The sequence below is a fragment of the Lissotriton vulgaris genome, unplaced genomic scaffold, assembly GCF_964263255.1.
Source record: "Lissotriton vulgaris unplaced genomic scaffold, aLisVul1.2 SCAFFOLD_370, whole genome shotgun sequence".
NCBI classification, from domain to species: domain Eukaryota; kingdom Metazoa; phylum Chordata; class Amphibia; order Caudata; family Salamandridae; genus Lissotriton; species Lissotriton vulgaris.
In genome coordinates this window covers 478,223-505,929 of record NW_028247800.1, presented here as the reverse complement: position 1 = coordinate 505,929, position 27,707 = coordinate 478,223, and the positions used below count along the sequence as shown (strand labels likewise).

Here is a 27,707-nt window from a genome sequence, read left to right as displayed (position 1 = left end):
AAAAACCGTGGATTGCCACCTGATTTCGTGAGATCTTGACACTTTTTTTTGTTTTGTCTCCAAAAAACAGAGCATCGGCACCGAGGTGACAACAGAGGAAGAAGAATCTCTGCGTCAATCACCGTGGCCCCTCCATTCCCCGCTTTTCCCGTCATCCGCAGTCAGAAGAGACGAGAGATCAAAGAGCGACCCCAGCCACCAGTAAGCAATTTTTTGATAACTTTGTGAGAAATTTACACTTGATTTTATATGATACATTACTAGTTCCACAAAACAAAGAGCAGTGTTCCATATGGAAAATATTTGCAAGTTATTTTGAAAAATCAATTCTAATTTACTGTGAGAGACAAACAGTGATATATGCAATGCATGCTGGGAGTCTCTATGTGTAAGACAAGTCCTCCTTTATTGTGGTACACTATTGATTATTGGAAATTCATCTGGACTGGTGAAAATATAAACCGTTATAAAGTGAAAACATTAATTTCTGTTCAACAAGATACTTGTATGTAGAATCTTAGTTAGCACCGAATTTAACTTACTTATGCCTGGCAGGAATTTACAAGGGGATTCCCGGAAGCCGTAAACCCATTTATGTTTGCGGAAGTCTCTGCCAGATGTGCTTAGTTCTGTGCACCCTTAAATCACACTGAAAGGGGCAGGCAAGTGCGCGTTCCAAGACCTGGTTAGCTTTGAAAGTTTGTGAATATCCACAACATTACTGTTTTAAGTATCCACAGTAGTGGATGCTAACGGAACCCCCGGTGGGGTGGGGATGGTGGAGGTTGAGTGTGTGTGAAAAAAAACAAAAAATACGTTCCTGTGACAGACGACCGCCGACTCTCCTCCGCCCTCTTCTTCCTGACTCCGGTCCTACAGCAGGAAGAAGCACCCGGCTTCCAGCCTCCCGCAATGCAGCGTTGTGATTAGTCTGAGCGTCGTTGATTGGCGCTCAGTCATGGAATTGGTGGCCTGGGCATGTTCTCCACGCAGGCTGTAATGCATCCTGCAGTAAGAAGATGCAAAGTGCGTCTGAATGTTTGGCCGGCCAGCGAGGGGCGGTGGGGCAAAATCACAGAGTACTGGGGTAGGGGAAGCGACAGTAGGGCGGGGGAAGCAACAGAGAGGGTGCGGCGAGGGAAGCAAACAGGAGGAGAGAGCAGCATGAAGCTTGGGGAGGAAGGTAAACAGGTAAGAGAGCAACAGGAGGGTTCTGGGGAGAATAGAACCACACTAGCTGGAAAACGTGCACTCTTGTGGAGTGTTTAAACAAAAAGAAAGAAGGAGCACCTGAAAAATGAGCACCTGAAGGACATACATTTTGTGTGCATTATCCAGAGGAGTATCAAATACAGCAGCAAAGCACACAAACACTAATGAATAAGAAGCAAGCAAATGAAAGTGACAAAGAAGCTACCCAATGGTAAGCAATGTGTGGCTTCTAAGCCCTCTATAAGCTCAGAATATGTCTTGCAACCGGCAGCGCATGCGCTGTCTAATAGGCAAGACCTAAAAAAGAGAAACCAGCCATGATCCTGCCTCGAACCTCAAAATGCCCAGATTGTGAGTGTTCCTTTGATCCTCGTTTTGACAGGGAGAACCACACTAACTTCATAAAACTCCCTAAATACAACAATTTCTTATCTGGATGATTTTTTTTAGCTCACTTTCACTCCACAGTTGGGTAGAAAAAAGTGCAGATTACTCCTGTTTCACAATATGCATTTTTTACAACGCCTTTTGAACAGATTCAAAATACTCAAGTTCTTTATTAAAAGTAAGGAAGAAGCCCTAAGAAACTGAGTGAGCGCGTGCGGGCCTGGTACTTCCCATAGGCCTCTGCTCTGCTCTCGCGGTCTGCCCGCGCAGTTCACGCCTCCAGCATTGATGGCACATCATACCATTACTGTCTGCAACTGTTAATGTGTTTATTGTAAATGGGGAGTGTAGCTCACAGCTTACACTTTTTAACTGTGTTTAAAACACTTTCTTTTCGTCAACCTGCGAGTATGTGTTGCAAAAAGTGTGAGAGACAGATTTGGCTTGGAAATAGATACTTCGCATATTAAGGGTTATTTTATGTCTGTGATCTTAATTAATCACAAGTCTAGATGCACAGGGCCTGAGTTGTCACTTCTGTTTGACTTGTGTTAACACAGTGAAAATGCTGCCTAAATCGCACCCAGGCATGGTCAAACATTTTCAAAGCGTTTCGGCCTATGAAACAGTAGGATGTGCTGATAACTCCTTCTGCCAAAGACAACCTGCCCATGGGCATCCTGTACATGAGAAACAAACCCCTTTTTTGATGACATTGCCAGCAGATTGTCGGCAGTGATTAATTTGTAAATAAATAAATAAGTGCAGTGGGCCAATGTTTTTCCTAAGAGTCTGCACCCGCACTGTCGAATGCCGGGGTTGCGAAGCAAAGGCAGCGTAGTTTAAATTCCTCCACAAGCATCTTTCTTCTACTCCCTTATGCTTCCTTTCTCCTTAACTCACTCTAGTGGGTTCTTTTTCATGCTCCTTTCTCCCTCTGTCAGTGTTTTCTTATCTTTTTCTTTCTTTTCTCTCTCTTTTTGCCCTTTCTCGCTCTGTGTCATAGTATGATGCTGAAAAATATGTCCCACTCTCCAAAAATGAGTGCCAATGCCCACCAGATGTAAGCACCTGCACAAATGTATCACTGGCTACTGGCATAGAGCTAGGGCATTTTAAAATTAGTCTTTGATTCTTCCTCACCCTTACAGTTCAACACCTTATCAAGCGCTCTACAAATGGAAACCTTTTTCTCTCTTCTCTCCCTCCACTATCCTTCTCAATCCAAATAACTGACTATCATATCCACCGCTCATACTACTTTATATTTCACTATACTATTTCACCACTAATCCTTTATGGGTTCTGGAGTAGTGTGCTACTCACCGAAAAAGCGCTTTGACGCCTCGTCAGGGGTAGTAAGCGCTATATAAATGCAATTACAGTACAATGAAATACTTCACCCAGAGTGAACCTGTGGGGCCGCAGCAATATAGAGATGAGTGGCTGAGCTAGAAAGTGGGTCAGTGACTTAGTATGAAGCACAGCATGCCCATATTGGGTGCCCCCAAGACTGATTAACAAACCAAAAAAAGGAATGGCGGCAGGGCTTGCTGGGCTCCACACCAGTCGCATTACTGTGGAGCTCCTCTGCAACCCAATGGGGAGCTTCATACGGCTTTGAGTGTTGGTGTGGGAGTTCCACCTTCTGCTCCCGGGCTCCTGACGGAATTATTGGGTGCCAGACCCCATAAAGACCCGAAGCCCTTCTCTGTTGTAAATACGATATTCAAGATAGTGCTTGCCAATCGGTTGCACTCGGACTGTAGGACTCGGTCAGCCGCAGGGGTGGTAGGTACAATGAGATCTAGCAGCTACATATACAGAGTGTGACAGCTTGTGCAACACTCTTGGGGCTGGCAGAAGACTGGGGCTGTGCTCCAGCGTTCCTCCATGTGGCTGGGGACTGTGGCACACAAGAAGAAAGGAAGGCAGCACTGAGGAATGTATGGTGCATGTGAGCCTGTAGGCTTAAGAAGTTTTGCCTGCTTTTTCACTGCCTAGACTAGAATATGCCTTGTTACTTCGCATGCCTTTTTAACACATGCCATTACAAGGACTGCGTTGTAACAACGCATGCCATTACAATGCAAGTCGGAACAACGACTTGCTCTGGGGCAGGGCGCTGGATGTTGGAATAGAATAATTTACTATTCCAGCTCCAGTCTCTGCAACAGTAGGGAAGGTGTTGGATTTTAAATGCAACACCTTCTGACCCCTAGAGCAAGTAGTTGTAATGGCATGTGTTGTAATAACGTGGTCGTTGTACACAAACCGAATTGTAATGGCATGCGTTGTTTTGGATTCGTGGTAAACAATGTTCACCCCTAGACTGACATCTCATCAGAGAAGAACCGGGGGTAGAATGGAGACAAGAGTGGTAGAGGGGAGAAACCATCATGACCCTAAAGGAGATCAAGGGGAAAACAAAGAAGGCAAAGGGGGATTTGATGGACTTTCTCATCCCAAGCATCATTCCGGGTAGAGGGAGGAAGCGTGGGCGCTCGACACCAAGAATGAAGAGAGCGGCCCAGAGGGAGAAGTTCTGGTGGCCTTGAAGGACCTACAGGATACAACAAGGAGTACTGATGAGAAAAAGCAACTCAATTGTGGCCACCCTTTCATCACCAGACAAGAGGGCAGGAAGGATGAAGGGTGAGTTTCGGAGGGGCGGTGCAGCGGATCTCGGGCATGGAGACTTCTGCCGTGGGGTTGGGCTCTGATGACAAGAAACAAAAGCAGTTAAAATCCAGCCTTATCCCTGCAATGATCTGAATAGAAACACAGTTGAAGTGTGTGGAAGACACCACACAGGCCACAAACATTTGCCTGTTGGGTGTCCCAGAGATTAACTTGGTAGAGGGCCCCCTAGGGGGAAGATACAAGGTGTTTTGGAGAAGGAGATCCTCTCATCTGAACTCTCAATGAGGGTCATGGTACCCAATGCATAAAGCTTACCAGCCAGAGGCCAGGGGACATCTTTGGGTTCCTAATGCAAATGCATGGTGATAGTAGAACAGGGTAACCCTTCAGCAAGGGAGCTTTGTTGCATAAAGCTAGAACCAGGAGAGATGCCACGCTACATGTGAGAACTGTTCTAAGACTGCCGGACTATAGTCAAGCAATGCAGCACCGTCTACAGCGCATCAAAAAGGACCTTCGAAAACTGAACTTTGGGGGATCCTGGTGGCACGGCGAGAAATTCTGAGTTGAAGTAAATGGCAAAAAAACACAACTTCATGCAGGTAGAGGCAGTGAACGCATTTGTGGAGGCATGACTAAATGAAGCCAGATGCTCGGACAGAGGATGACTGTTGAATTTGTTTGCTCCCCCTTGGATATCACTCTTATGAAGGTTCCAAGCATGAAGGCATTCCTCCTGTTTCAGCATAGGTGAACATGTACATATACAGTGAACGGCTGTGAGTGGCACTCAGAAATGTAATTTGAGATTTGGGTTTAGTAGTGATTCCCTTATGCCCTCACTCCCCCACTTTCTTCCGTAAATTTATACTCGTGAGAAAGGACAAGTTCATAAGTCCGGGCATATATCACGTGATGATCTGGAGAAATGACATGTTGGCGTATACTGCATTGTAAGATGCAATGTGCTCTCTAAATACAAACATTTTAGACAAACGCAAAACTGCAGTCTCTATAGTCTTATAAAGCATCATTCATATGCAATACATTCACAAGTATACATTAGAACTGTGCTATAATCACATGAACATCTGCTGCCCCTTTTGTCTTGAACTCTCTGCCCATCAATCTCCACAGCTATTACCCTGGCAAACGTGATTGACAGCATAGAGCCCTTGAAGCAGGTTTAAGTGGCGTATGTTACACTTTATATATTTAACAAACACATCCACTTCAGACCGGTTTTCTTTTTTTCCATTTTTAAAAGTAAATACCTGTAGAGAAACAGATGGTTTTCTGTTTGAAATTATCTGTAGAAAGCAGTAAAAAAAATAGGAGCTGTAAAGTCAATAGCAGGTTTGTTATTACTCAATTGGATTTAACGCTATGACCTAGGAAGGATGAAAGACCAAGCTATCCCTGCAAAGACTGAAATCTTTGACTTCGTTGTTACACGCAGATCTCTATTTAGGGTGTATTAATTCCCTAGGCTATCTTACCGGCTTGTCAACGAAAGATGACGTGATATAGCAGAGGTCACACTTGGGGGTAGATTTTAAATTTTTTTTCTCGCTGGGTTAGCGTCACAAAAGTGACGCACCCCAGCACAAAATGTTTTGTACCAATTTACATACCAGTGCAAAACTTGTTTTACGTTGAAATGTACCCCGAAAGTAACGCAAAGCAGCACAAAGCACTGCTTTGCGTTACTTAGCGCCAAGGGGGTGTTATATGGGTGGTACATGGGCGTTCCCATACTGCCACCCATGCTTATTGACGCAAAACCCTATCTACAAACAATTGTAGACACATTTTAGCGCCAAACGTTAAGGCCACTTCAAATGAGGCGTTAATAAGAGAAATGTTTTGATTTCTACTTTCACTTCTGACTTTGCATGCGTGCTGCACCTGAAAACAACTCCGGCACCAGGGAAAGGGTGGAGAGTGCCATACCTCTGTAGATATGGCGCTCTCCTTACCCTTCCTGTCACGCAGTACAGCGCAGCCTCTTTGGGGGCTGCGCTGTGTTGCGTGACATTTTTTTACAAATCTGGTCTTTCGAGTCAAGTGCAGAAGCAGGAATTGTACCTACGTCTCCACACTCTAAAACCAGTGGCATAACCACTGAAGCAACCAGCCTTCCTCAGAAACTCAGGATTTGCCTTGATAAATAATGTGCTATCCTTTCTGTGCTGATGAGTCACTCTGGAATCACTGACAGAATAGCAGTAATAAAAATATCATATCAAAAATATCGAGGGCCAAAATATCAAGAAGGTAGGTGCAAATAGACAAATATAGATTTTCTATTCCTAACTCCATTATTACGTACATTGAAGATGTATATATCGAAAAGGTACATATGTTTGGAGTAATATATAGTACAACAATGCTTACCTATAGAAACTTACCTTCACAATATTTTTGTCCTTGACATTATTGACACAATATTTTGTCCATACAATATTTTTTGCCTGATATTTTGTCTAAACACCGTCGCTCAGACTATACAATGTTAGTAAGCAGTAGTAATTATTTGCTATTTTGTGTAGCTCAATAGCACTGAGGCTTACAGCGCTTTTATTTCTAAGAGAAGGTCTCCCAAGCCAGTGCTTAATTTGAGCTGATGGTTTCCGGTGCTCATCACCGGCACTAAATCATCAACACTGGTGATTTTCATGAGCACCAATTAAGGATACATTCATTTTCAGGGAGATTAAGTGATTTGCCCAGAACCACAGGATGTTGACCCATGCCGCAACTCCATCCTGGTTCCACAGCTCCGAAGTCAGTAGCTCTGGCCATTATGCCACATCTGCACCCCACTTTTTTAGGCTCCGCTAACAGGAGAAATGGGCTGGTGCAAGCTGCCTCCTGACAAGAGCCCTGCAGTTATTATTGAACAAATTAACCACTGGTGCAATGAAGTGTGTATAGCTCATAATTCTGCCTCTGCACAAACAGGGGTTTGCGCTATGGTCAGCTCACTTTTAATCAGGGCTTTATCTTCTTTTAGATATTGATTGGTGCAATTGTAGTGCTACTTCATACCCATTTTAGGTCTAGCATTACGCAGTGCTTAATTTGTAAAAAGCATAAGTGCCAGGGCCCTCGTCAGGAGGCCACCACAGCTTTCACAATTCATTGCCACTGCCAGGGCTGCCAATGACAGTACCAGTACAAATACTAACCATCACACTGCTACAATTGTGACATTTCAGACTGTTCGAGGCCCCCAAAGCTATAAGAATGGCTTGGGTGGCTGGTATTAGTTGTTTTTAATGCATATTGAATTAATAAACAACTGTTCTTCTGCTCACCTTTTAATTAGCAAAAACATCTCCACCACGTGGCAGCTGTCATAAGTGCCGGTGTCGGCAATAAAGTGCTGGTGCCGAGCACTGGAAACCACTGGCTCAAATTAAGCATTACATTGCACCCAGTCACTACTTGTTCTGTGAAATCTGAACCCCCCATTTAATTTCCACTGGTAAAATCTGCTGTAATTTAATGAGGGAAAACGGCCATTTAATTGCAGGGACATGCATATTTTGATACGTAAGCCCCAAAATCTACATGTTACTCGCCATCATTTGGAGAACACTTCCAATTGGAGCTATTTATCGCACCTGCTAACTGTTGAACCTGAACTCGTAATCAGGGTATGTGTTTGTGATGCATTTATTTCACAAAAAACTTCTTTTTTTACATGTAGTGAAATACACCACAGGAAATGTGTGTCCTGCTACAATGCAGTAAGATATAATTTGGGATGTTTCCGAAAGAGAAAATACCACCCACTAACAAAGTAGGTAAGAAAAGGCAATTGGCCACATAGGCTATGATATAGGCTGTGTAAGCCCGTAATGATCATGCCAGGCAAGGGGTGATTTGTGGAGTAATTCCTTAATATGTCAGGTGTGTGGTAAATGACAGGTTCACAGGGCCACTAAGATGCAGGGTGGTGTTTCCAATCCCTATAGCTGCAGCTCCAGGTACCATTTTGGTCTTTGGTCTGCCTGCATGCATTTCAATACAGCCAGCACCTGTAAACGTGCCAGGAATAGCTACCCTTTTTACTGGCTTACATCAAATACATTTAATTGTTTTGGGAGTGGCTCTGTGCCATATGACTGGGTGGTCCAGCTGTGAACAAATGGCACCTACTACAGTCTGTCTACCGCAGTCTGTGCCCGTTGAGCACTAAATCTGCGCCATAACCCTACACTTTCATCGGAGGAGAAAGCAACATTGAAGGACTGCTTGCTGCAGTGGTCACTGTGTATAGGAGATTTGCAGTCTACCAATTCCAGCTAAAGAAAGGACGCGTATACAGGGACTCCACCCAGGGTCACTGTCTACAAGATAAGTTGGCACATGCTCATGTGTGATCCTCGTTCCAGAGTTTAGACATTCTACAGTAGTGTTATGTACCGCAAGTATCAAAATACTATACTTCTTTTCAAACTTGCAGGCCCTCTTCACTTAATGTTTAGGGTCAGACCTTTTGCATTTCAATGTTTGGCTCTTTTGGGGGTCCCATTTGCAGGTGCACAGTGGGGTAATATTCAGTGACTACTCCTCCACGATGGTGGAGGAGCGTCGTCCCACTGCTTTTAAGCAGTGCAAAGTAAAGGAAACATAAAAGGATAATAATTTTGAGTTATTATCATTTTATGTTTCCGTCAATACTGGTTTCCATGCTGCATTGTGGGCCGCCAGGTGGGCGGTGTTGCTCTGCTCTCGGAGTACTCCTAAGTGCACATGACTGTTTGGCCGGCCCTCTCGTGCCGCCAAAAATAAGTCATATGCACTTTTCCTGTTCTCCATGGAGGCTGCATTACAGCTTGCGTGGAGAACATGCCCAGGCCCCCATTCCCTGGCTGAGCTTCAAACCAGGACGCTCAGACCAATCACAACTCTGCACTCTCCCCCCCCCCCCCACCTCCCATGAGCCATGCGGCCTCCACTGTGCTCAATGCTTCATTTGTATAAGAAGTCAATAAATAATAAGTAAACACAAGGAGATGGTGGATGGATCGCTGAAACTTTTCAGATCCTCGCTCCCAGTCACAGATGTGGGTTGAATCCGCCATCGTTCTTTAGCTCGCTTTGGCACCCCAGTTCAGACCCAGCTATATGCAAATCAGTCTTGACCCTGTGCCTCGTGGGAACAGTCCCACCCGAACAGCCAAGCCAGGTCTTCAATGGACCGTTAACCAGCATCCTGGGACCGGTTTCAGAGTAACACCGCTCATCAGCCAGGCTAGCTTGAATCCATTGGCAAAGTGAGCAAGGGATCCACGTCTGGGCGTACCCTGACAACTTAGGGCGAACAAAGCAAACACAAGGAGATGCAGGAGATGATGGACAGAGCACTGAATCTTTTCAGACATTCATACCCCAGTCAAGTATCTGGGTTGAATCCATCATCGTTCTTTAGCTCACTTCACCACTCCAGTTCAGAAACAGCTATATACAAATTAGTCTTGATCCTGTCCCTCATGGGAACAGTCCAGTCTTAACTGCCAAGCAAGGTCTTCCTTGGACTGAAAACAAGCATCCTGGGACCGGTTTCGGGGTAACACCCCTCATCAGCCAGGCTAGATTGAATGCAGTGGCAAAGTGAGCAAGGGACCCACACCTGGGCATACTCTGCCAACTTAGAATGAACAAAGCAAACACAAGGAGATGATAAACTGAGCGCTTATACTTTTCAGACACTTACCCCCAGTCACAGATCTGGGTTCAGTCCATCATCGTTCTTTAGCTTACTTCACCATCCCAGTTCAGACCCAGCTATATGCAAATCAGTCTTGACCCTGTGCCTCATGGGAACAGTCCAGCCCGAACTGCCAAGCCAGGTCTTCCCTGGACCGGAAACAAGCATCCTGGGACCAGTTTCAGGGTAACACCCCTCATTCCTCATCAGCCAGGCTAGCTACGTTGGCAGGGTATGCCCAGACGTGGGTCCCTTGCTTACTTTGCCACTGGATTCAAGCTAGCCTGGCTGATGTGGGGTGTTACCCTGAAACCGGTCATAGGATGCTTGTTAGGGTCAAGACTGATTTGCATATAGATGGGTCTCAACTGGGGTGGCGAAGTGAGCTAGAGAAGATGATGGATGATGGATGATGGATTCAACCCGGATGTGCGACTGGGGTTAAGTGTCTGAAAAGTTTCAGCGGTCCGTCCATCATCTCCTTGTGTTTGCTTGACCAGGTTGTCTTGGTCAAGGACCCATAACTAGTTTTTGCCCCCACAACCCCCACCCCCAATCTTCCCACTGGCCTTGACATGAAGCTAGTGTCAACGCTCTCTTTACCTTATAATGTGTTAATCTAAAAAAGTGTGGCCTGCCGGCCCCAGTTTAACGATAGGGCCCTCCCAGGAGTCTGTGCGTCCAGTTAAATTGATATTTTAGGGAGGCCTCTTCAAGTTTTGTAGGGGGTACCATTTTGCATTGCACCTCTCACCCACCATCACCCTACCTCTACCTAGTTAAATACATGATTTTCCAAATGAATCGCATCAGGGTGAAACCTAATCACCTTCCTATTAGACAATTACACCACTACTAGGTGGTGTGAGGAAGGAAAAGAGAGCGCCTAGGGCTGGTGCTTAATTTGAGTCGGTGGTTGCAGGTGGGGCACACCGGCAATTATTTTTGGGAAACAAACAGCACTTCGTTTTCCTCATGAGAGTTTGGGCCGGGCAAGAAATAGCAATACACAAAAAAAGGGGGGGGGGGGAAGGAGGAAGAGAAAAAGAGAAGACAGTCGCAAGGTAAAAGGTATAAAAAAGGATGCAAAAGAAAATGCCAGAGTGAGATTAGCGGGCCAGGAGCATCCGACAGCGGGGTGAAATCAAGACTATGCAGCCTCGGTATTCGACAGCGGCGATATTCAGCAGTGCCAGCCACGGGTTCCTGAGACATCTTGGGGCAACTGCACTTGTTATTTTCAGAAATCAAGCCTTGTCTAGGGCTCGATCGAAACTGTAGTATTGATATCCACCGATCCTTCTGAGAATTGTGGGTAACGCCTTGCCCTGCTAGTAGCGAAGAGTTGAGCAATATGATAGCTATAATCGGACATTTTCCCCGGCTTTGTCCCTAGAGTAAAGATTCGGACAAGTTAATAGGCAGGCCTGGACCTTTCATAAAGTCAAGGCTTTGCAGCTGCTGCCACTTACTGGCAAGACGACGAATAGCGTTTTGATCTCAAGAGGAAATATATCTAAAACGACACCCTTTTCTCAAGGGCGTTGCAGAGTCTGTATTACTTCTAGCTAGTTTACAACGAGAGTATGTCTTCAGCAGTGATCAGGACTGTCTTCCTTACAAATATTATGATTGGCCATCCTGAGCAACCATCCTTCCAATCACTGACGGCTTCAAATAGACCAAAGTCTTTTGGGTGCGAATGAGGATGCCAAGTCATTGACTTTAATCACCAGCTCAACTGATTTAGGAAACTACACATCTGAAACCGTGGTCATGTTAAATGAGACATTAGATCTGTGATAGCAACACCGATATCTAATATTGTCTATTATAGTCGGGTGGGGATCATGGGCCAGATGTACGAACGTTTCATTTTGTCTGTCTCTAATTGTGTTTTTTTGGGACTCTAAATTTGAGATTTGCAAAATGAAATGTAGTAATTTGTCTCAAACACATTAGCAAATCCCAAATGGGTCACAAGGGACCTTCCTCATCAATATTCATGAAGCAGGTCACAATTTGCAACCCATTGGGAATGGGCAATAACGCAGGGATGGTGGCAGGCTGGGGACAGCAGACCACCATGCATGTGTTTGCTTTTTACCAAAGCAACTTTTTTTTTTTTTTAAGTGCACCCAGTTTTCCTTAAAGGAAAGCGGGACGCATTTCAAAAAGAGAAATGAAATATTTATATTTATTTTTTAAGGGTAGGCAGAGGTCCGTGCGACCACTGCCGGCTCTTAAAACATGTTTTTGCTACTATTCACAAAGGGTTCCCTGGGGACCCTTTTCCGTTTGCGACTGGCTTACCACCTACTTTAAGTAAGTGGTACAATGCAATTGTTTTGCGACTGCATTTAGGTGCAAAACAATCGTGCACCCCCCTGCGACTTGCTATTAGGAAGGGACACACTTGGCACACCGCTTCCTAATAGTGACTTGCAAACCCTAGTTGGAGAGTCGGTAATAAGTTACCTACTTGCAAAATAGGGTTTGTACATAGAAAAATGCAAAGTACTGGTCGCAAGACTGGCAAAATGCATTGTACATCTGGCCCCATATCTTGTGAAAACCCCAATGATAGCTTCATGGTGGTTTTCATAACACGGTCCTGATTGTAGGGGTCTGAAATGGTCCAATTCTGTTAGCCATACTTTAATAACCTTATACTGGGTTGGTATATCTTTGACTGCTTCTGACCTGCCCCCATTTTAAAACAAAGTAAGTCCCTTGGTAAAAGTGCCCGACTAAGTTTAATAGTAAAACATGGCGAAGGACAAAATGGCAGGTTTATTTGACCAATTATAAACAGTTGTTGATTTACCTGCCTGGTATAAAGACGATCAAATGAGACTCTGTACCATGGACGTTATTTAGGGGTCGCCAGGGTTCACTGCTGCGACCTGTGACATGACCCTTGTGACCTCTGGCACTGCCTTTGCGACCGCTAGCGTCAGCAGTGCCAGGAAAACAAGCAGCTCGTCCTTATGGACGTTGGTGGAGGCGTCACTCATCTCGTTTTTTGTCAATTTATTTAGGGCCAGATGTAGGTGGCCATTTACCGGCCGGTGACGGCCGATTTCGGCCGTTACCGACCGGTAAATGGGTTTTTGGGATGTAGGGGGCCATTTTTACTGATTCGGTAAATTTATCGAATCAGTAAAATACCGAATCGGTATTTTTACCGAATCGGTAACTTCTAGATGTAGGTGGGACTCTTCTGAGTCCCAAAGGCCTTTCAGATTCGGTATTTTACCACCCAATCCAATTGGGTGGTAAAATACTGAATCCAGGTGTGCATGCACATGTGTGCATGCACGCCTATGCCATGTGACAGACAGACATGCCCTTAGGGCATGTCTGTGTGCCACATGGCACACATGCCTGTATTTGGGGTGCTAGAGGGTGTCAAAGTGACACCCCCTGCACCCTTGCTGGAATCGGTATTTACCGAATCGGTAAATACCGATTTGGTAATGCCCATTGATTCCTATGGGCTTCAATGCCCATAGGAATCAATGGGCATTACCGAATCGGTATTTACAGAATCAGTAAATACCAAATCTTAACGATTCGGTATTTACCAATTCTGTAATACCTACATCACCCCCCTCTATTTTACCACTTCTTAAATACCGAATCGGTAAAATTCGGTATTTAAGAAGTGGTAAAATAAAATTACCTACATCTAGGCCCTAGTATACTAATAGTGAATAAAATTAGATCATTCCCAATTAGTTTAATAAAAAATGGAGTACAAATAGCTGGAATATAACATTCCCTGGCAGCCACGGTAACTAAAATTAAATGCTTTTAAATGTATGCCTGTTGTGTGTGTGCTTGCAGTTTTGAGTGTGTCTATGTAGGAGCAGTGCATTAAATGTGCATTAAATGTGCCAGTAGCACTGAACAGTACTGAGTACAGGCACTTTTTCATTTTGAGAAGGAGAGTACCTGCACTTCTCAAGAGAGACATAATAGCTTTAATTTGAGAGTACCTGCACTTCTCAAGAGAGACATAACAGATTTAATTGGAGAGTACCTGTACTTCTCAAGAGAGACATAATAGATTTAATTGGAGAGTACCTGCACTTCTCAAGAGAGATATACTAGCTTTAATTGGAGAATACTGGCATTTCTCAAGAGAGACCTAATAGCTTTAATTGGAGAGTACTGGCACTTCTCAGAAATAAGCAGATACTCTGGTACAGAGTGCCTGCACGTCTATTGTTGCATGTTAAGAGAGAGTGTGTGTATATGTGTGAATGTACATTAATGTGTATGCACCGGGTGCATGTATGTGTGAGTGTGTGTATGTGTGAATGCGTGTGCATGTATAAGCATATGTATTTGTGAGTGAAAGTGAAGGTCAAGGGGCACGTGAATTCACTTCCGCTACCCCTTGCATTTTGGTGAATTGATGTCCATGCTCAGTTCATTTGGAAAGTTTTGCATAAAAATGTGTAATTAAGTTTTATTACCACCTGCTCCGTTTTATGATAAACCAGCACCTTGCAACATTTTTTAATATTTCATAAAGCTCGTTTTCTCAAGCATTTCCTGCGTTCGTTTTAATACTCAATGGTGTTTTGGCTGCTGACCAATATCAAGAACTTAGAAGTCTGATATTAGTTTCACCCATGATATTCGAATTAAAGGAACAACTAGCAATCCAGCTGTTTTTCTTCTCATCTGTGTCAATCGGTAAATTCAATATCATCAGCCAATAAGGAAACTTTAATAGCAGTGTGTTTTCTACTATGGATCCCAGAAGAGAGAAGCAGAAATCTATCTGCATGTTACTATAATTATAAGCCTCAGACGGGATTTAAAGAAGTGATTTAGATTAAATTGCTTCCATTATGATTTTGCAATAAAGTCCTATTGTCGTGTTTACTTCCATAGTAGACTCCACATCAATTCAGCATATCCACCGGAAGAGTTATAGTTTTTAAATGGAGCAAAAGACCAAATATTTCAAATGTATTTGGGGAAGGGACAAAGTATGACCATATGTTATAAAGAATAAAATTGCAAACCCCTTTACAAACATATTTCAATGGACCTCAGAGTTCTATAACTCCATTTAGAACATTGGAATGTTGAGCGCTCGTTGGAAGACAATGGGGTGCTCCGGGCTTCTGATGGCCGGTAGAAGCCCAGAGCATCAACATTCCAAAGTTTGTTTACAGCTGTTGCTGTGAACAAAGGCCTCTGGGAGCACAAGGGGATTTCAACCCCTTCGGGCTCCATGAGGCCTTTGTGTTACAAACTAGAACATTCTGCTCATAAGGGGAGTAATGCTTTTAGAGCCTTAGAGCCCTCCGTAGCGGGCTCTACCGGCCATGAAAGGCCCACTCCCTTGTCAATGCTTTAACGCCGGAGCGGGCCTTTCATGGCCGGTAGAGCCCTCTACGTTGGACTCTAAGGCTACGTTGAAGCTTTGGAATGTTGGGTGCTGCAACATAGACCCAGGAGTGGCGGAGGGCCAATTTCTATTTTAGGGGGTTTTGTAGAGCGCATGGTGACGCACAGCGGCGTGTCCCCGCGCTGAGGAGCGACTCTTACTGGAACCTATAGAAGCGGCATACCTTACTGAGTGAATAGTGCAGTTTTAAGTTTGGCTCTAAAAATTGATTCTGATGGCTCTAATCTCAATGCCATGGGTAGTTTGTTCCATCTTGAGGCTGCAAGGTACCTGAAGGATCTTCAGCCCATCCGTGCTCTAGACACCTTGGGAACAACCAGGAGTCCGGAGCCGGAGGATCTCAACGAGCAGGATGGCTCGTAAGACGTCAGAAGTCCTTGCAAAGGGAGAGGAGATCTCCCATTGATGATCCGATGGCACGTGCATAGAGCTTTGAATTCTACCCTGCTTCTGACCGGGAGCCAATGCAGAGACCGAAGGGCCGCTGCAGATGCGGCTCTTCTGGGTAGTCTTAGCACTAATCGGGCAGCGGCATTCTGTAGGACCTGTAGGCGAGTGAGATTCTTCTCCAAGGTCCCTAAATAGAGAAGATTGCCATAGTCCATCTTTGATGTGACTAGTGCATGCACCAAGGTTTGTCGGGCTCTCACAGGTAAAAACTTCAAAGTCTTCCTGAGAGTTTTGAGGGTCCCAAAACATGATCCGACCACCTGATTGATCTGGGGGCCGAAGGTAAGGTCAGTATCAAACCAGATGCCCAAGTTCTTAGCTTTCTGGCACGGAGTGGGTGTTGGACCTAGACAAGATGGCCACCATGCCGACGTCCACGCTGATTGGCAGCCCCCTGAAGGACTGGGTTCTTTTGGACCCAGCGGTGCCAGGGCACAACACCTGAAACCTTCGTGGGTAACCTGTTCCGGCGTACAAGTCACAGAGACACGGGACACTTCCTTCGGCGTCAAAGAGTCAAGGTTTATTTACTGCAGGGAACACAGAAGTCACAGGAAGTACATCGAGTGTAGTTCGGGGAGACTGCTTCAAATTGGTTATGTGGATCGCTCCTTTTATACAGTTTTTACCCATAGGCTAACATTGAACACAAAGGTTTACAACTCAGTTCCCACATCGAGCTCCCAGAGGGGTCGCTTTGGTCGCTTTGAAACACATAAGGTCCGGAACATAAGTGCGGAAGCATTTGGCGGTTCCCAACTGTAAAAACCCATCTTCCCACCATTAGCAAATTCCAATCAGCAATCAAGTAGATCGAAACAGGAACGAAGACAGGTGCAGAGGAAGACGGAGGCAGTGGGGAGATCGGAAAGGGTGTAAAAAGGGGGAGGTGCCAGGAAGCACGAGATACAGGCATCAAAGGGACGTGCCTAATGAGATGCACGGCTGAGACAATAAGTCCGTGCGGCAAGATGAGCCTCGAGCGGCGCCACCTGCCTTACAGTAGCAACCCCCTCGTCATAAAGACACTTTCAAAGGACATGTGTCTTCCGCAAATATCTTGGGAGTCCCAGGGTCGCGAAGAGGACAGCGTCCGTTCGCTGACTACTTGAGGGCAAGAGACAAAATGGATGCCGTATCTAAGATGGAACCCGTGGGTACAGATGAAAAGCCCACGTAACAAATGAACGGTTTAAGTTAGCACAGCGAAACTGCGCACACTTACTAAACTCGTCATTTGCGGTTCATAGATACCAGACTCGACCATATTCGTACGAGTTGGAAACACCACTTACAATTGTCACGGAACCTCAGACGCTCCTTTTGCCCTCATGTAGGCAAGCACTAGTCGGAATCATATTCGATGTTCATCAGACCATCAAGGTGTCGTTGTAGCATAGCCTTGTCCAACCGAGTCCCCTTGGTAACAGGTGGTTGTCTCATACACGTTGTAGCACAGAGGCCACATAAGGCAGGACCACACTGCACACAAAGGCAACACGTGAACAGGAACACTACCACAACTCCGATGATCATCAGAATCTTCCAACCCCAAGTCGACATCAGGCCCCAAAACCAACCAAGTAGCGTCCAATCCCCTACATCCACGTGTATGGATTCGGAGATCTTATGCAACTTCGAGATGGCTTGATAGACAGTAGGAGCATTATCTGGAATGAAAATGCAACAGCTCGAATGGATCACTTTACATACCCCACCGCGATCTGCCAAGACGACATCTAAAACCATACGGTTTTGTAACGTCATAAGTCTCTCCGCCTGAAGTTCTGTGGTGATATTACCAAGGGCACTGGCAGTAACATTAGCTGTCGATTCTACCACTCGAGTCAAATGTCTCAGGTTCCTACTATTAACCATAGGTCCCCAAAACGGGAGGAAACCCTTGAAAAAGTCTCCTGCCTCTTGACCGGCAGTATCCTCTTCGCTAATTACGCCTCGTACAACTCTAGTCTTATGGTAATCGGCATCTACAGTGAACGTCGGAGGCAACAGATTTGCAACAAAACATGAGCCCATGAAGTCTGAGGGCAACCATGTATATGCACGATCATGACAGATGAAGTACGTACCCTTGGCAGCCAGAAACACAGGGGTCGGGGACATTGGCAGAACGTAACTTTCAATGCAAGCACTTACTCCAAGTGAGGCTTGCGAACCACGACCCACAAGACAAAGATTACCAGTGTGGGGTACGACCCATATTGGAGGCGAGCTTTTAAGCTGCTTTTCATTGGTGGACATACTATATTCCCCTCTACTCAGGACCCTATAGGCTTGTACCTCTTCCTTAGGGATGAGAAAAGCATCATGGATCTCATCTTCCATATCCTCTATTGCCATCGATAGCACCCACTGATACGAGGTAGGACCAGGTTTGGGGGAACGTTGTTCTGGAGTGGGGTGGAAACCTAGTGCGCTTCGAAGCATTGTTTGGAATGCTCGAGCTGACCCTTGGGAACTATACGGTAACACCAGATATGGAATTCCCTTACCCGTAGTATGTGGCATCAACCCACACACCCAACAATTAGTAGTGTTAACCACTAACTGATGCTGATGGAGGAGCTGGATAAAGGAATTGTTGCGGAATTCTACACGTCTAGCCTGTTCGTGTTCCGGTAAAATGTGAAAGGAATGGGGAGAAGCAGTAGTAGCAGTAAGAGTAAGATTAGGGTAAGGAGTAGGAGTAGGGGTAGGAAGTAAAAAGTAAGACATAGCGTAATACACCCCACCCGCCAAGAATGCAGAAGCAGTTAAGAACAATACAAACAATTGGAATACAAAACATTTAGTACGACTGAGTTTCTGCAGTTTGACTCTATACGCCTGAGCTCCTTCCAAATCGTTCAGCTTCGAAAATGCCATTTCCCTATGACCGTCCGCAACGTTTCTTGACGCACTTCGTTCTGTGCAGCAATGGTCAATTCCCAGGAGTTCCTAGGAACCGACGGCCTTTAACCTAGCGTCAAGACCTACTGTCCAGAAGGAAGTACGCGCGCGGCCCTACGGCCCTCAATACACAATATGTATTTATTTAGCACAATAATTCTCTGCTGTGGAAGGAAAAAGATACAAGGAAGAAGCTTAATGTATGTACAAAACAAGTTTCAACGATACGAATGTTCAAAGTTGATCAGGGGAAACGAGGATATTACAGTTATCAATTTCAGCAAAGCAAGAAATTTTATTAGTCCTTAATGCGAGAACGCAAAGAATATCGATGTTTCCCGGGACGTGTCTGCTCGTCGAACAAAGGATCCGTTGAAGAGACAGCGTCCTGCTGATCAGTTGGTTGATTTGATCTTGAGTCTTTTGCTGACAATGTTCCAACAGTGGCTTTCTGCTGCGCTGAGTGTTCACCAACAAGCTGTGCGTCGCTAAAAGGTACAAACGCCGGCAATGTCTCTGCTTCTGTTGACGCAATGCCTTTCCTCACCCACGGGTCTGCCGGTAAAGGAATAGGGACTCGTTTACAATGGGTAGCATGTACCCAATTCTTCCGCCCCTCAAGACGAACGGCAGTCCTCGTGGCCAGGAGCACCTGGTGAGGTCCAACAAAACGGGGGTCCAGATTCTTCTTGCGTGAGAAGTTACGGGTGACAACCCAATCACCGGGCTGGAGCTGGTGGCCTGGACCCTCCGTCTGCGTCGGCAAGGCGTCGTAAACCTGTTGATGAATTAACCTCAGTTTAGCAGTCAAGTCATGTAAGTAGTCAATCAACATCGGATACTCAAGATCAACGAATATACCTGGCCTAGGAACCCCCCACACATTCGCAGGACGGCCGAACACTATTTCATAGGGACTAAGCCCTATTCGGGAGTGTACAGTCGCCCTAGTTGACAGTAATGCTAGAGGCAAAGCGTCAGGCCACGAAAGTCCAGTCGTAGCCTGAATCTTCGCTAGCTTTAGTTTAAGGGTACCATTGTACCCTTCAACCAATCCAGCTGACTGGGGATGATTGGCGCTATGGAATTTCTGATTAATTCCAAGGCCCTTACACACGCTCTTCATCACACTTCCAACGAACTCACTTCCATTATCTGACCACACGACTCTAGGCATTCCATACCGAGGAAAGTATTCCTTCAGTAGGATTTTCGCAGTAGACAAAGCAGTATTGTCTTTGAGGGGATAGGCCTCAATCCATCGGGAGAATGCGCAAACCACAACCAAAACATATTTCAAGTTATTGCATCGCTCCATATGGATGAAGTCCAATTGGATCACCTCAAAGGGATACGAAGGAGGAGCAAAACTGCCAGGGGGAGTTGGGGTTCCTTTGCCAGGATTGTACATTATACACACCATACAATTCTTCACCAGACGTTCAGCACACTTTGTAATGCCATCATTCTTCCATACAGGCGACAACAACTTGCAAATGCCTTTCGCGCTGATATGTGCTAACCCATGTGCCATTGTCACAACGGCCAGCACATACGCATCAGGCAACATCCATCTTTTCTGATCCGACAAATCAATCCAACAACCATTCACATCCAACTTTCCCGTACTTTCTTTCCACTTCGTCTTTTCCGTATCGGTGGCCTCATTCTGAATTGCTTTCACGCTCTCTATAGTATTTTCACACATACTCGATTCTGTAGGCCACCTAACCGAACTCGTCACATACATTCGAGTGCTAAGGTTCCGGGCAGTCTCCTTAGCAATCTCATCTGCAAACGCGTTACCACGACCAACATCATCCGTTACTTTACGATGCGCACTACACTTAACAATCGCAACTTGAGCAGGCAAAGTCAATGCATCCAAAAGATCATTCACAAGCTGGCCATGCTGTATTTTCGTGCCGTGTGACGTCAAGAAACCACGCTCTCGCCACAATCGTCCAAAGCTATGCGCTACACCGAAAGCGTACTGGCTATCGGTGTACACATTCACACGCTTACCTTTCGCTAACACGCATGCTCTAGTAAGAGCAATCAGCTCTGCAGCTTGGGCAGAATTCTGATTCAATCTCGCAGTCTCAACAACAGTATTCAACGTCACAACAGCATAGGCAGTAGTCACATCACCATTCGGCAATTTAAAACATGACCCATCCACATACAAAGTGCCGTCAGGGTCTTCCAATGGGGTGTTTTTAAGGTCCACTCGACCTTTTGTTTCCTCTTCTGTACGCAAATAGCAGTCATGTTCTGTTACTGCATCTGACTCTGCACTAATTGGTAACAAAGTTGCCGGATTTAAGACATTACAACGTTTTATTTGAATGTGGCTTGCCAAGAGCGTCAATTCGTACCCAGACAACCTCGCACTCGTCAAGTGCTGAGTTTTCGTTCGATTCAAAAGAGTGTCGACTGCATGCGGAACCATCACCGTGAGCATATTATCCATGACCAATCCTGCTGATTGTCGGATGGAGACCGCAGCTGCCGCAGTTGCTCTCAAACAACTCGGCAATGCTCTAGCTACTGGGTCTAAGGTCGAGGAAAAATATGCACATGGACGTTGCTTATCACCAAAAGGTTGCGTTAAGACACTCAACGCACAACCTTCTCTCTCGTGAACATATAACGTGAACGGTTTGCTGTAATCAGGGGTACCTAACACAGGAGCCGAACACAATGAATCACGTAATTCAGAAAAACTTTTCTGACATTCTTCCGTCCATGGTAAAGGAGTTGAAACATCCTTGCACGTAAGAGCCACCAATGGTTTCGCTAGCAATGAAAAATTTGGAATCCATTGCCTGCAGTACGACGTAATACCTAAAAAGGCACGTACATCTCTTTAAGTTTTTGGCACAGCCATTCGCGCAATCGCTGCAATTCTCTCTGGGGTCAATCTCCTTCCCTCCTTTGACAATAAGTGACCTAGATAGGTTACTTCTTGACAACAATATTGGAGTTTAGAAGGTGACACCTTGTGATTCAACTCACAGAGATGTTGCAGCAATGACACCGTAGCAATTTTGCAAATGTCCTGAGTATCAGCAGCCACCAATAAGTCGTCGACGTACTGAATTAAGGCCGCACCAACCGGCAACCGAAACGCATCCAGTTGACCCTTCAAGGCTTGACTGTAAATAGACGGACTTTCACAGTAGCCCTGAGGAGCGCGTTTGAACCGGAAGCTACGTCCACCAAGAGAGAAACCGAAAAGGTCCCTGCTCTCTTCGGCGATCGGGATGCTGAAAAACGCATTTTTCAAGTCAATCACCGAAAACCATGATGCAGTAGCTGGAATCAGAGTCAGTAGCGCCGTGATGTCAGGCACAACAGGAAATTGAGGAACCACAATTTTATTCACCTCCCGTAAATCGATAACAAAACGATAAACAGGCGGTTTGGTAGGATCAGTACGTTTAAGAATGGGCAGTACAGGGCTATTGCACACGTTTCCCCGAGTCTCCTCAATAACATCTTTCTCGATCAAGTCATAGATGATCGCTAACAAAGCTCGTTCCCCATCAAGGGAGATACGGTACTGGGGAATACGTGGCAATCGCACATTCGATTTCAACTGAACAACATAAGGGGAGATATCAAGTAGGCCCACATCGTTTGGACCCGTCGCCCACAAAGACGCAGGAAGAGAATCCAATTCCGGTGGAAGCTTATCGAGAGACAAATACATAGGAGAGACTACTTTCTCCCCAAACGTAAGCTTTACACCCGCAGGAGAACAATACAAAGTTGCATACAAACGTTTAAGCAAATCCAGACCCAAAAGATTTTCGCCACAACCAGTGGTCAAAATCAGTGGAGCTTCGAGCTCACGCGGCCCAATTTGAAGGGGCAAAGGGCGTGAAACTGGATTGCTAACGGGGGCGCCAGAGAATCCAACGGATACATTTGTTAAGCCAGACAAAGGTGCGCCAGGGAGTTTCGAATGCATAATGGAACTTTTCGCTGCACCAGTGTCCAACAGAAAAGGCTCAACGACGCCCGATGTAGCAACTGCGACGTAAGGCCCTCTCTGATCAACCGGAACTGATACCACTCCCTCTCCTTGTCTTCGGCTGTCCTAGTAATTACTGTCGTCAGTTCCCTGATCGACGTAATAATCGTCTACATTGTACTGCGCAGATCGTCCTTGCGATGATCCACGTTGGTCGAAACAGTTATTAGAATTTGATGAGTTGTCAGAGCGGTCGTTCTGAGTACCACGACCTCTACCACGTGATGCATTCTGTGAACCACCACGGCCTCCTCTAGACGAATTACCACTATTACGATCATTTAAAGCAGGACAATCAAATTTAATGTGTCCCTCCTGTCTACAATAAGCACATTGGTTGTACCCCAACGAAGATCTGTTGAAAGAGGAATCATTACGCAACTGCGATCGATTCGATTGCGACTGTGATCTATTCTGCTGAGACGCATTCTGATTAGAACGCGGCGGGTATGCTTGTTGTAACAACACTTTAGTTTTCAGCTCTTTTGTCTTTTTATCAGCTCGGTCATTTTCTTCTTTCTCTCTATTTTCATAATATTGTGCCGTAGCCAGAATCTGAGCTGAGGTAGAAACGGCCCATGCACTTTCTGAATTCTTCAATTTATTGCACAAGTCGGGCAATAAGTTCGACACGAATTTATCCACAAACAACCTCTGTCCACCCTCAGTACCCATATCCTGTCCACTATGATCAACAAATGTTTCCTCAAACCTCGTAAAGAAGTCTGAAACACTCTCATCTTTCTTCTGCTTACAGGCTGACAACTTGTCCCAATTTACCCTCATAGCTGGCATAAGCGTTTTCATTAATGTAATGATTCGCTGGGGAAGAAGTGCAATCAACTGATCGGGTTTAGCAGCAGCCACTTGTCCAGCGTCTGCCGCTGTAATGGCAGCCCAATCACCACCTAATTCATTTGTGTGATCTTGATGACGAATCTTAGCCCATACCGGCTGCGGTACGACGTTGCCAAACAACATGTCAATATCGGCAAGATTCATTACCGTAGCATCCACAAGCTGCGATAATTCTTTGTAATACCCCGCAGGATTTTTGCGAGGATCAGGCAAGGTTTGTTTCACCTGAAGCACTTCCGATCGTTTCCATGGGAGATGTATCCATACTCTCTGGAAATGTGCCGCTATTGGGTTATTAACATCAGTATTATCAGCAGGTACCCAAACCGGCGGAACTTCACGCATAGGGTATTGGCCAGACTCAGCTTGCTGGCGTTCAAGATCCTCAACAAACAGTGCGTGAGGAATAGGAGCGAGGCGATAAGACAGCAACTGCTCAATAGCTCGTCGGACATTAGTATCGACTATCAGTCCAGTTGCGAACTGAAGCCGAAGATTAGACAGGGCGGTCAGCACCTCGTCGGGCGCAACAGCCGCTATCTGATCATGTAGGAGTTTACACATTTCGTCAAACACATATCTCTGAGTCGGTATGTTGAATTGACTAAATGTTTCAAGAACGACTCGGGGTGGATTTCTTTGCGGATTGTCCATCCAACCCATCGCCATATTGTATAGCGCAGCGCGTTCCCTATTACCAGGAAGCTGACTACGTCTCTGTGGTGGACCATCAGAACCAGCGGACCCGAAAACAGGTCCGAGCGACTGGAAAAAATTTGTCGCAATGGGAGAACTATGGTTACGAGTAGAGGGACAAGAGTAAGACACAGGACTAACAAGAGGAGGAATAGAAACGTTAGCAACAACAGGGGTTAACAACACAGGAGCAGTAGCGCGAGCAGGAGTATGTGGAAGCGGAGGAGCAGTAGGAATAGAAACAGGCACAGGAGCAGGAACAGTCGGAAGAGCGGGTGCAGGTTGAGGAACGGGTGGAGGAATAACAGGTGGAAGAACAGGTACGGCAGGGACCACAGGAGCTGCGGTACCCTGTACGTACGGGGGTGGCGACTTCATAAGATAGGACATTAAAGGATCCTCAACTGCCTCTTCCTTCTTATCCAACTCCGTAGGCAAAGCAGGATAGCATTTATCTATGGTCATACGTTGTAGCCTCTCAAACACTTCCTTATCCTTATCCTCCTTATCACGCTGAAACTGCTCAGCTTTCTTCACTATGGTAGCAACATTATCTCGCTCACTACGTTTATTCTGTCTGATTTCTTTCTGTCGGGCTTCTTTGCGCCACAACCGAAAGGCATCAAACATGGCCGGCCTAGATTTGCGTTCGAACAACTTTATTTCCAAATTATCTAAGATCGATGCTTCGAAGCTACCGTGAGGTGGCCAACGAAGATCGCCGTCTTTCTTTGTATATTTTATCCAATAATCGTTAAAAGCAATCGGGCCTAGCCCATGTTTGCTATATAAGTCATAAGTAGGAGTTCCAACCGGAGGTATCGGACACGAGTCCTCCAGCAGGGAATCCGCACCACAAGGTCTACAACAACTGAACAAAGTACTGCGACCAGGCATCTTGCACACTAGCCGAGTTTCACAAACTTCAAGGGTTACGGGATTTACCAAGTCCCAGCAAGAACAAAACCCTCGGTCTTTGGCGGCTGCAGTCGTCAAACAAATACAACAACAAAGTACGCTAGCAAAGTGTCACCGACAAAAACACTCACACAGCGTGTACAACAAAGCCACTAGTGTTTACAACAAAGACACTCGCTAAAGTGTCTACAACAAAAACACTCGCTAAAGTGTTTACAACCAAGGATTCTGGGAGCGACCCACAAATACTTAACTCAAAGATCAATGGCGTCCTCAGGAAGGCCCGTCAATCGTCTCGCTATACCAAGGTCTACGCCAGGCGCCAAAACAGGTCTACAGTCAGGGCAGCAGTCCGTCGCAGCCGTCAGGAGGCGGGAATCTTCGCGGGAAAAGTCTTCGGGCCACTTATTTCGACAACAGGATCGATGAAGCGGGGTGCACCTTCCCTCGGAGATTTCACACGAAGTTCCTCACGATCGTCGGGCTTGGACCGGTACCACTGATGCAGCCCCACGTTGGGCGCCAACTGAAGGACTGGGTTCTTTTGGACCCAGCGGTGCCAGGGCACAACACCTGAAACCTTCGTGGGTAACCTGTTCCGGCGTACAAGTCACAGAGACACGGGACACTTCCTTCGGCGTCAAAGAGTCAAGGTTTATTTACTGCAGGGAACACAGAAGTCACAGGAAGTACATCGAGTGTAGTTCGGGGAGACTGCTTCAAATTGGTTATGTGGATCGCTCCTTTTATACAGTTTTTACCCATAGGCTAACATTGAACACAAAGGTTTACAACTCAGTTCCCACATCGAGCTCCCAGAGGGGTCGCTTTGGTCGCTTTGAAACACATAAGGTCCGGAACATAAGTGCGGAAGCATTTGGCGGTTCCCAACTGTAAAAACCCATCTTCCCACCATTAGCAAATTCCAATCAGCAATCAAGTAGATCGAAACAGGAACGAAGACAGGTGCAGAGGAAGACGGAGGCAGTGGGGAGATCGGAAAGGGTGTAAAAAGGGGGAGGTGCCAGGAAGCACGAGATACAGGCATCAAAGGGACGTGCCTAATGAGATGCACGGCTGAGACAATAAGTCCGTGCGGCAAGATGAGCCTCGAGCGGCGCCACCTGCCTTACAGTAGCAACCCCCTCGTCATAAAGACACTTTCAAAGGACATGTGTCTTCCGCAAGAGGACAGCGTCCGTTCGCTGACTACTTGAGGGCAAGAGACAAAATGGATGCCGTATCTAAGATGGAACCCGTGGGTACAGATGAAAAGCCCACGTAACAAATGAACGGTTTAAGTTAGCACAGCGAAACTGCGCACACTTACTAAACTCGTCATTTGCGGTTCATAGATACCAGACTCGACCATATTCGTACGAGTTGGAAACACCACTTACAATTGTCACGGAACCTCACCCCCACAACCAGCACCTCGGTCTTGCCTCCGTTGAGCTTGAGGCAGTTGGCGGACATCCAGGCAGCTAGATCTTGCATGCAAGCTCTGAAGATGTCCGCCGAGAGACTGGGTGCACGCGACAGGGAGATAACCAACTGCGTGTCGTCGGCATACGACACCAAACGGAGGCCGTGACTCTCTACTAAGGTGGCAATAGGAGCGACATAAAGGTTGAAAAGGGTTGGACTCAGGGACGAGCCCTGCGGCACCCCCTGGTCCAAAGAAATACGCTCGGAGTAGTGGTCACCCTGCCTCACTTGGAAGCCTCGGCCAGTAAGAAATGAATAAATCCATTTCAATGCTGCCCCTCTCACCCCTCCTTTGTTCAGACACTGTAGCAAGATGGAATGTGCTACAGTGTCGAACGCAGCGCTGATAAAAGGCCTTTTGCTCCATTATCCCATTGGCTGTCATTGTCTTCCGATTTATGAGAATAGTCTACCATTCTGTATGCTGTAGTGAGCTGAAGACCAAAGTGAATGTCACAAAAACAGATCAATGGACGAAGAAGGTTGGCTATGAGCCCATATAGGTAAGTATATTTGTACTTATAGTATTAGTAAAATCGAAAGGTCTATTCAGGACTATCATCTGCACTTGCATAGAGGGGCGAGCAGAGCTGGGATCCCTTTTCAAAAATAGCTCTGCTTACAGAGTGTGGAATCAGGAAATTGCTGTCAAAATATACGCTGACATAAATATAGTGTCCTAAATATTGTTAGAAAACTATCACCGCATTGGAGTTAACAATATAAAATCTAGATCGCCAGGGGTGATGTTGTTGTTAGTTATGTTAGAGCAACTGATCTGGACATCAAAGAATGGAAACACAGAGTGGCATCCACCGCTCTGGGTTTTCGAACCCATGCACTAACTTGTGTAATTGTCAAGTTAGTGCATGCACTGCAGGCAGCATGCTTTCTTAAAATGACTTGGGCACAGTTGCATCCTGCATCTGCACAGGGACATAGAATCTGTTAAT

At 45.9% G+C, this 27,707-nt stretch overlaps 1 protein-coding gene across 1 annotated transcript in view; it reads left to right on the top strand.

The window, feature by feature from the left end:
* The window catches only part of NHS (NHS actin remodeling regulator), a 468,488-nt gene that overhangs the window by 389,460 nt on the left and 51,321 nt on the right, over positions 1–27,707 (top strand). The window contains exon 3 of the mRNA XM_086949799.1: positions 71–201. Within this exon, the coding sequence (XP_086805925.1) occupies positions 71–201 (131 nt within the window). The remainder of the gene's footprint in view (positions 1–70; positions 202–27,707) is intronic.